We start from the raw sequence: 10,000 nt of genomic DNA on the forward strand, positions 1-10,000 counted from the left end.
AGAATGTATTTTTAGAGATTGTAAAGTAATATTCCTCCACATTTACACCCTCCACTCCCCCAACTCCATTCCTAATTACACAGACATGTTTCTACTGTATTCTACTGAGTGAGTTCATTCTTAATGTAGCCTGCAATGTATGTGTAGTATGTGTGCGTGTGTGTGTGTGTTTGTATTAAGAGTGTGTATGTGTATGAGTGTGTGTCCTCAGTGTGCCACGGTGACCTGACCATAAAGTGTGTGAAAGGTGACATTGCCTAAGCACACAGAAATAGATGGTGAGGTGCGTGTGTGTATGTGTGTGTGTCTGTGTGTGTGTGTGTGTGTGTGTGTGTGTGTGTGTGTGTATGTGTGTGTGTGTGTGTCTGATTCAGATGAATATGGGTGTGAGCTTTGACACATTTGTTCATGGTGATAATAAGTGGGGAGTCACAGGATGAGAATAAAGGACTTTACAAACTGAAACACTGCTGAACCTTACACACTTTTCCCACTGGTTTCAAAGCTAAACCAATATCTAAACATACAGTACCACCTATAAACTACACACAAACCAATATCTAAACATACAGTACCACCTATAAACTACATACAAACCAATATCTAAACATACAGTACCACCTATAAACTACACACAAACCAATATCTAAACATACAGTAACACCAATAAACTAATGACACCTTTCCTCTCTCCCTCTCTCTCTCTCTCTCTCTCTCTCTCTATGTGTTTTTGTGTGTCTGTAGGGCAGTGGACAGTACTAGACCCAAAACCTCTAAAGAACATATTCTCCACACATCTGTTTATCATCAGACAGAGTGAAAAAAAGATACAAACATCAGCTGGAATACAAGGACACACAGCATCACAACTCCGTTACACTGTGCTCAGCTATGAGTATATCTGCCTGAACCTACCAAAGCTCTTCTGTAAAGCAAACACACACACACACACACACACACACACTTATCTACAAATAAACAAATCTATGTGTTTTAGCTGAGAGAAAGGGAGTAACACGCCAAAAAAAACCCCCAAAAATCAAAGACAGGAGATTCAGCTGAGTACACAGATACTTTGGTTAGCTAAGTGCTACTATAGCCGTTCTACAGGACGTCTATATTTCTCTAATGTTTGGCTTGTGCTGACTGAAGCTTGACCTCTGCTCTCTTAGATGTGTTCTTATCCCACTCTAAATCAATGAACACAAAACAGTAACCAGTACTAATCCACAAATATCAGTCAATTTTGCAGTAAATGTCAGTTGTACAAAAATAATCCTCTCCATGTGAATAAAAGACAAAAAAAAAAAAAAAGAAATGCTACAAAAATTTTCACACAGAATGATTCAATTGTATGAGCTGTTTTCAGTCACTGTCTGGTTCTATTCAGAAAGCCGTTGCCAAAATGAGCTGTCCACTGGGACCAGTGCCAAGTCCAGTAACATCTGAATGAGAAACCGCACAAAAGACTCTATCACGCACAAAACAAACAGGCTGATCTGTCAGCAGACCCCAGGCATGGCACAAACCAACAGCACAACAGCAGAATTTCAAAAATTCTATAATAAAATACATAAAATACTCAAATAAAATACTGTCAGAGTTGACAATTAGGAGCAGCTGGTTTTGATGAAATCAACATTTAGTTCAAAGTAGTGGATATGTACATGTACAGAGAAAGACAGAACAACACACATTCTTCACTGGAGTAACTCTGAGTAGACATGTACTAATGGTCTGAGAGAGTGCCCTCTGAAAGAGGCTAGGTTAAGAGGACTGCGGAGGAAGAGAGAGAAAGATGGTTATACCTGAGGCACGTTCATCAGTGGCACGCTAAAGTCCTGACTCGCTCCCGTGGGTGAGGGCGGGACTTCCTGGGCGAGCATTCTTGGACAAGAAGCAGAATTCTGGAGGACAGGAGGTGACAGAGATGAGATTAAGAGAAAACAATGACTGCCCCCGCTTCCTGGGCTATAAATACCCATTCTGTCCTGTTTTTCTGTGTGAGTGTGTGTGTATGTGACAGAGGAAAAGGTGGGAAAAGGAATGCAACAATGATGTTTCTGATTATAAAAACATCCTAACATCCTAACCACACAAAGGACTGATGGACTGAGACTGAGACAGAGAGAGAAAGAAAGAAAGAAAGAAAGAAAGAAAGAAAGAAAGAAAGAAAGAAAGAAAGAAAGAAAGAAAGAAAGAAAGAGAGAAAGAAAGAAAGAAAGAAAGTGAGAGCCAATGATTTCCCTCCTGCCTGATTGTTTTAGGCTTTAGATCAAAATTCAAATTTTAGATCAAAATTCAAAATGGAGACATGCATTGTTTTTTCCCATCGCATCCTGTTCAAACAGAACAGCCCATTTAGCTTGGCATAGTCAGGAGACTCAAATTTAACCTATTCAACATCCAAACTGTTGTTGAGTAGTCCATCACTCCGAAATTTTTCACTAGTATTGGTCTCCCTTCCCCTCCTCCACGGCATGTTTGTTCATAAACAAATGTTTGTGACAAACAAAAGCTAACAGACAGATGTTAACTTTATGTTAGCACACGTTAGTGACTGTTTGCTTTCTTGAAAGCAGCTTTTGTTTGTGCAGAAGTTCCTTGCCTCAGGACAGAAGGGGAAGCAGGCTTGGTGGAGTGACCGCGGGATTTTGGTGAGTTTTTTTGTCAGTGATACTGCTGGCAGACAGAACAAAGCCGTCAGTGGCCCAGCGTAGACACTAGCATTAGTGTGGTCAGGCTGATGTCATAGTCAATTCACAGCTGGAGAGGGATGAGTCTACCCCACAACTCTCCGTGCCACAAAACCTTTCCTTCTTTCTGTCTTTCTCTCTCTCTCTCTCTGTCTCTCTCTCTGTTTCTTTTCTAACTCTGACCATCACTGTCTCCCCCTTTCTCTGTTTGAAACTGTTACACTCTCTCTCTCTCTCCTTCTCTCTCTCTCTTACTTTCTCTCCCTCTTTTTGCTTTCCCTCCACCCTTTCTCCTCTCTATGTGTTCCTTTGCTTTTTCTCTCGTTCCTTCGCCGTCTCTCTTGGCATCTCTGTCGTTCTGCATTCCTCCATTTTCCATCCCTTGTTCTCTCTCTCTCTTTCCTGCTGAGTGTCATATATCTCTGCTCTGGTTATAAGGTCTGACATTGTGTCCAGTCTCCAGTACTCCCGTTCCACTGGGTACCATTAAAACCAGTAAACATACTGGGCTGGTTGCGAGGGGTTTTTAAGGACGTTTTGGTTGGTCATGTGGCCTTTTAAATGGAACATAATCTCATTAGGTGGTTTGTTAGACACAAAGGAGATGAGTGAGTTCGGTTTATGATGTCTGAATGAAATGGCTTGCAGACACTATTTTGTCCTCGCATGACTTCCCAAAACTGTAGCCTGGAGCCTGATTGGGATCATGTGTTTGCTTACAACTGCCGAATTGCAACTGAGTCATTAGGTGGTGTTACATGTAGATAAGCATTGGGAATCCGTTACTGGTTGACAAATAGATTGACAGCACTCACCTCCAATAGAGAGCCATGGATGTTATCTTTACTGGAGACACACAAGTTCCTCTGCTGATCCCAGTAACATCGCCATTTAGTGCTGAGACATTTAGTGCACCTGGAACAAATTCAACACACAGTCACATCAGAATTAATAATGAAAAATTAATAATGATTAATACTGGATAATTATGTACCAAATACATTCATCTAATGCTTAATATTGAACAGGCTGTGAATTAAAAGTAATTATCAAAAGCTTACAGGTAACGCAGACCATAAACAGGCCTCCACTCTCTCTTACACACACACACACACACACACACACACATACTCACAAAGAGAGAAACATGAGTAAAGTGTTTCACATGAGTTCAACAGTTCATTCCTACCAGGGGTTCCTCAGACAGTTGGAGATACATTATGTGCTTGCTCCAGATAAAGCTAAGATGGAACCAGCTGTGTGTGTGTGTGTGTGTGTGTGTAGGTAACAGATGTCCATTGCTGTGAGAGATAACACACACAGTGATTGGTGTGAATGTTTAGTGATGGTAAGGGAGCTGAAGTGGTGGTCTGTGGGGGGCAGGGTGTGTGTGTGTGTGTGTGTGTGTGTGTGTGGGGGGGGGGGGGGGTGAGGGACAGAGCATGTATCTCATCTGACTGTAACCAGATGTCCTGCTAAAAGAAGTCTTATCAGACAGTCATTTTTTTTACTCCTTTATCTCTCTCTCTCTCTCTCTCTCTCTCTGTCTCACTCTATTTCTATCTCTCTCTCTTTCTCTTTCTCTGTCTCACTCTATTTCTCTCTCTCTCACTCTTTCTCTTTCTCTGCCTCACTCTATTTCTCTCTCTCTTTCTCTTTCTCTTTCTCTTTCTCTTTCTCTTTCTCTTTCTCTTTCTCTTTCTCTGTCTCTCTCTCTCTCTCACACGCACACACACACACACACACACACACACACACACCATGTCTATTTCTCACATCAGTACCCCCATACTCCAAAAGAATAAATCACACTCCCACAGAAACCACACACACACACACACACACACACACACACAGAAGGTTTCTCCTTGAGTCCTTTGCTTACACACTCTCAGTTATGCTTCTGTCAACATGACAAAGGACGTGTAGAAGAAAAGATGTGTGTGTGAGAAAAAGAAAGCGGTACAAAGTGAAACAGTGCATTGCTGGTGAGTAAGTGAGTAAATACGGTTTGGTTACTGTGGGATGTGTGGAGGAATGTGTGCTACCACAATATCTGGTTGTCATTAGCGATTCACCTAGAAACCCCAATACCCAGGAAGCGGTAGTCTATACACCGTACAGACATGCAGAACTGAGAAATCTTCATTCACGCTCACACCCATAAATGAAAAAAACACTCGGTTGGGACTCTCTCTCTCATCCCATACACTCCTCCTGATAGCTTGAAGGTTAGACAGGCTTAATGTGAAAGAGACCGCTTCAGAGCCCACTTTACACAGTAGGGTCAGAGTGCTGGTACTATAGAGTAGACCTAATGGACACTCTGTGTGAATGCTCCCAGACCCTGTATGGGAATAGGACAATGACTCCAGCTCTTACCCCATCTCTCCTCTATTTAAAACAAAGCCTGAAGTCCTCTCTCCTGCTATTACAGCACTTTCTAAAGACAGGAAATGTCATATGTGTAACCTAACAAAGAAATGTTTTAAAGAGACACTCCAAGAGAAAAAAGAGAAAATCTGCAGCAGGTTAACAGAGTGAAATGTTTTAAAGGAGCGGTGAGGAGGTAGTTTTTGGAGGTGAAATGTTTTAAAAGAGCAGTGTGGAGTTGTTCAAAGGCGTGATGCTGTATTATGCAGATTTGTTGAAGTATGAAATGATAGCTAAATCTCCAGTCTAGCGTGCTCTTCCTCTAGAACTCAGGTTATTATCACCCAGGACAAATGTGTCATATTTCACACCTTACAGCAACCGTTTCAGCATGAATAACACACACACGTACATACACACACACGCAGACACACACACACGCACACACATTCAGACCTCCCCACTGTGTGTGTGTGCATGTGTGTGTGATTGCCTTACGCAGTCATTGGGTTAATTTCCCCTGTCCTGCTGCAGTCATAGATGACAAAACTCCCTGAAACCACTGACACACTGTTGACCTTGATCTCCACAGATACAGTGATGTGATCTAAAACGAGAGAGATGACAGTATGGCAGAAGAATCACACTCACACCTTTAACCATACAGTACCCACTGAACACCCCCCCCCCCCACACACACACACAGTCCTAAACCAGCGCCCCAGCTGTCTGCTCAAAGACAGGCCAAATCATCCAGCAGCAGCAGCAGTATTTACTCTCTGCTATGTTCTGTTCATATGAATGGCAGTGAAGTAACTAATCTAAAACACAAAATTGCCGCCCAGAAAAAAACAGCATAATTTCTGCACGTAAAGAAACGATTAAACAGAATAGGTGACAGACAGTACCTTTGCCCTGTGGGATGCTGGGATATCTCTTTTGATGTAGGAGGGGACAGGTCTGGATCTGGGCAGGGCCAGAGTCCAGGTGTACTGTGGCAGTGGTGACCTCACCCACCCCATAATCACACTCCACCTTAAAACCATTCAAATCAGGGACACTCCCATTTATCAGGATTCCCACATCCTGACAAAGAGAGAGAGGGGGGGGGGGAGACAGAGAGAGAGACAGAGAGACAGGGAGAGAGAGAGAGAGAGAGAGAGAGAGAGAGAGAGAGGGTTAGAGAGACAGACAGCACAAATACATTGCAGAACAATGGTACAACAGCAGATTTTCATTGATGTGGACTGTAATCAAACAGAGATCTTATTCATAAAGTTGAGAGATGGCACCAGGGTGACTTTGAAAGGATGACTGCTCGTCTGGAAAATGCAAAACTTTGCAGCCACACACATTTACATTAGAAACAAGAGATAGTTATGGAGAGGGCCTTCTGCAGATCAAAGTCTAATAGAAGAAGAGACATCAGTCAGTGACCAGGAGAGCAACCATTGTTCCCTGAGATGCTATAAATGAGCAAACACTGAGAGGGGTAGCTTAGTTCCTCTCAGAAAAGTCGAGGCTCTATTGTCATGGTGATGGAGCACGTCCTGCCAGAGGGGCCTGCTTCCTGCTTCCTGTTTCCTGTTTAGGCTGATTCTGAAGCAGGGCTATTTCCTGTGACCCTGAGTGATGGACAGCTGGCAAATCTATCTGACTGTGTCTGACCTACATACTGAACAAATGCACGCATATTCTCTCTCTCGCTCTCTCTCTCTCTCTCTCTCTCTCTCTCACACACATACACACACACACACACAAACACACACACAAACCATGGCCCATCACAAAGTCAAAAGTCTGTTACGAAACTCTCAAACTTTACAAAAAATATTTCCCTTCCTGCTCTGTGGAGAATCAGTGCAGTGAAATCTGTGGTTAGAAATTATTCTAGAAATCTACTTTAGAAATCATCATTCTAGAAATCTAGTCTAGAAGTTATTCATCTTGACTTGAACTATTCATATATTGTGAGATTAGGACATTCAGAATTTTCAGATTGCACCAGTTTGAATTTTGCATTTAAATCGTTCTAAGAATGAAATCTAAGTTTAGAGCGTTGAGGATTTCAGATACTGGAGGTAATATGCAACACTGGTAAAACAGGTCAAATACTTTGATTTTGTTAAAGAAAGAGTAACACTAGGTGAAGAAGTGGTCTACATGACCTGTAAAGTGTTTCATATGACATGGAACTGTTGTGTTTCTTGGCAAGATTTAAACACTCAGCTAATGGATCTCAGACATTAATTAAGGAGAGAAATTGGCTTTGTAGGTCCCAGAAAAAGTTGTAAACTCTGTTAAATGTCCCAGTTATTGTCATGTCCATACTAAAGGTGAACTTGATGACGCATCACAGGATTTCTGTGGATGGTTATTTGACAGTATCATTATTCCATTCTTGACTGGGATTTGACTGGTCAGCTGATTGCTTGCTTGTTTAGTGGATTTACTGAATGAGTGAAAGCAATAATTAATTGACACAAGGCATATTTATGGAGTTGAAAATGATTGTGTGTAATGAGTAAGGAGATCAGGATGGTTATATTCACACATTTAAACCAGTGGTGCTTCCTGCGTGGGGCCCTGAGAACATTCAGTTTGGCATCTAATTCTTGGAACTACTTTGTTCATTCAGATCTCCCAATATTCATTAGTTTGATGTGTTTGATACTGGGTTCTTGATGTTTACGGAGATACGGGGACTCACATGGGAACCCCAACAGTTAGACTGTATGGGAATGTTTATCTACAACTCCATACCCAAAACAAGCACAGAATTGTGGTAACTTTACAAACTAAAGTGAAATCAAAGTCAAATTTCTCAAGTTTAACCTTTCACACATTGTGTAAACCAATTTTGTACTGTCAAGCATTTTTACTTTATCAGACTGTGGTCTGTTTTAGTTGAGTGTTATTACATTTTTCATTAAAAACAGTTACTCAGACAACAGAGTAATACACTGCCCACAGTATAACAAGTTATTATATTTTGGGCCTTTGTACCAAGTCAATAATGTAAAATCTGTCCTATAGTTATTAATATGTTATTACATTTGGTCGTTATTACTTTATGGTCATTATCACACTGTAGCTGTTATTATATTTTGTGCCTTTATAGGGTTCTGGGCCTTTAAAAGGTTTTCTGTATTTGAGAGTTTACCTATTTTCTGAATTTGAGAGTTTACATGTTTTCTGAATTTGAGAGTTTACATGTTTTCTGAATTTGAGAGTTTATATGTTTTTTGAATTTGAGAGTTTATATGCTGTCAGGGGACCAGAGTTTATATGCTGTCAGGGGATGTGACGCACAGTCCGAGGCGTTATGGGCATCCTGTACCTTGATATCTGCCGAGAGGCTGATTTCGGGTGGTGTGAGGGTCATGGAGGGGCACTGCTGAGGCCCCTCCCCAATTCCAATCCAGGAGCGAGCAACTGGACCCCCAGAACATTCCCTCTGGATAGAACACCTGTGGGAATCATAAAAGAGCCTTAAGGATCATGGGAAATGTAGTTCCATTAAGACATTTCACCACATGTTTACACCTCTCTCTCTCTCTCTTTCACACACACACGCACTCACACACACACACACACACAGACATGTAGTGTTCCAGTGCTGTTTTTAGGTACAGTGTCTGTGTCTGTAGGGTGAATAGATGAGCTTTAGATTGCATTGTAGATTGAAGAACAAATGAGCCAATGTAAAGCTTTGGGTCCACATATTGCAGTCAGGGCTCAGAGAACCACAGAGGCCAAGCCAAAGTAAAGAGTGAGAGCATGTGAAATCAGAGCCTCTATCGTGCATCCTCATCACACACAGTCTCAGTGTGACCACAGCCCCAGGGGCCCCAGACGCTAGCTAATTTAATTAAGACAAGCAAGAGGCTAAATCTTTATCTGTCCATCTATCGTTATGAAAGAGAGAGTGAGAGAGAGAGAGAGAGAGAGAGAGAGAGAGAGAGAGAGAGAGAGAGAGAGAGAGAAGATAACAGGCAGCTACTTCCTTTCTATCAAGGTTTTATAATGTTTACATTTCAGTACTAACAGTACTAATAATAAATATTCCACTGATAACTCTCTCTCTCTGTCTCTCACTCTTTCTGTCTCACGCACACACACACACACACACTCACACACACACACAGACTAAAACAAGGACAGGATGCCCTTAAACCAAAGCAGAGTTCAGCACTGTTCCAGAATCCAAGACTAAACATCAAACATCTAAACACTGTACTCACAGCTTTCTCACAGCACAACATTTTATTGGTATGAAAAATCATAGTACAACTTTTACCATTCTATAACCAAACTCTCCGCTCCCAGAACAATACAATACATTGACAAGCGTGAAGCACAAACTCACAACAAACTCACACCATGTGCTTCCACACAGGTGTGTGTGTGTGTGTGTGTGTGTGTGTGTGTGTGTGTGTGTGTGTGTGTGTGTGTATGTATGTATGTATGTATGTGTATGTGTGTGTGTGTCTTCATAGAGGACTGAATGTCCAGACTTTTACAACTGCTCAGAGACCAGACATGAGGTCAGAGCACTAGCCAAAAATAAACCAGAATGGGTGCATACTGCTCGCACACACACACACACACACACACACACACTTTGTAAAAATAATCTGGTTCCGAAGACAGTGCTAAAATATGCTTTGAGAAAATCATGGCTATGAAACTGTCAGACCAGAAAAGACTGTTACTGGTGTCAAACACACACGCACACGCGCACACACACACACACACCCACACCATGGTCCAAAACACACATATGCACATAGACAAGGAGACACACACACACACACATACACACACAGAGCTTCCTCCTCAGTTACCCACAGGTGCTGGTGTGTGAACACTGTATGGCTGGTGCTACACACTCTCCACTGTCTCATGATTGACATAACCACGAGCCAATG

At 41.9% G+C, this 10,000-nt stretch overlaps 1 protein-coding gene across 1 annotated transcript in view; it reads right to left on the reverse strand.

Annotated features, from left to right (window-relative positions):
* Positions 1–10,000, reverse strand: part of plxnd1 (plexin D1) — a 61,181-nt gene that overhangs the window by 40,792 nt on the left and 10,389 nt on the right. The window contains exons 5-9 of the mRNA XM_030785046.1: positions 8,410–8,539; positions 5,978–6,155; positions 5,568–5,676; positions 3,512–3,611; positions 1,809–1,907 (exon numbers count right to left, since the gene is read on the reverse strand). Coding sequence (XP_030640906.1) covers positions 1,809–1,907; positions 3,512–3,611; positions 5,568–5,676; positions 5,978–6,155; positions 8,410–8,539 — 616 coding nt within the window. The remainder of the gene's footprint in view (positions 1–1,808; positions 1,908–3,511; positions 3,612–5,567; positions 5,677–5,977; positions 6,156–8,409; positions 8,540–10,000) is intronic.

Source organism: Chanos chanos, chromosome 9 (genome assembly GCF_902362185.1).
Source record: "Chanos chanos chromosome 9, fChaCha1.1, whole genome shotgun sequence".
NCBI classification, from domain to species: Eukaryota; Metazoa; Chordata; class Actinopteri; order Gonorynchiformes; family Chanidae; genus Chanos; species Chanos chanos.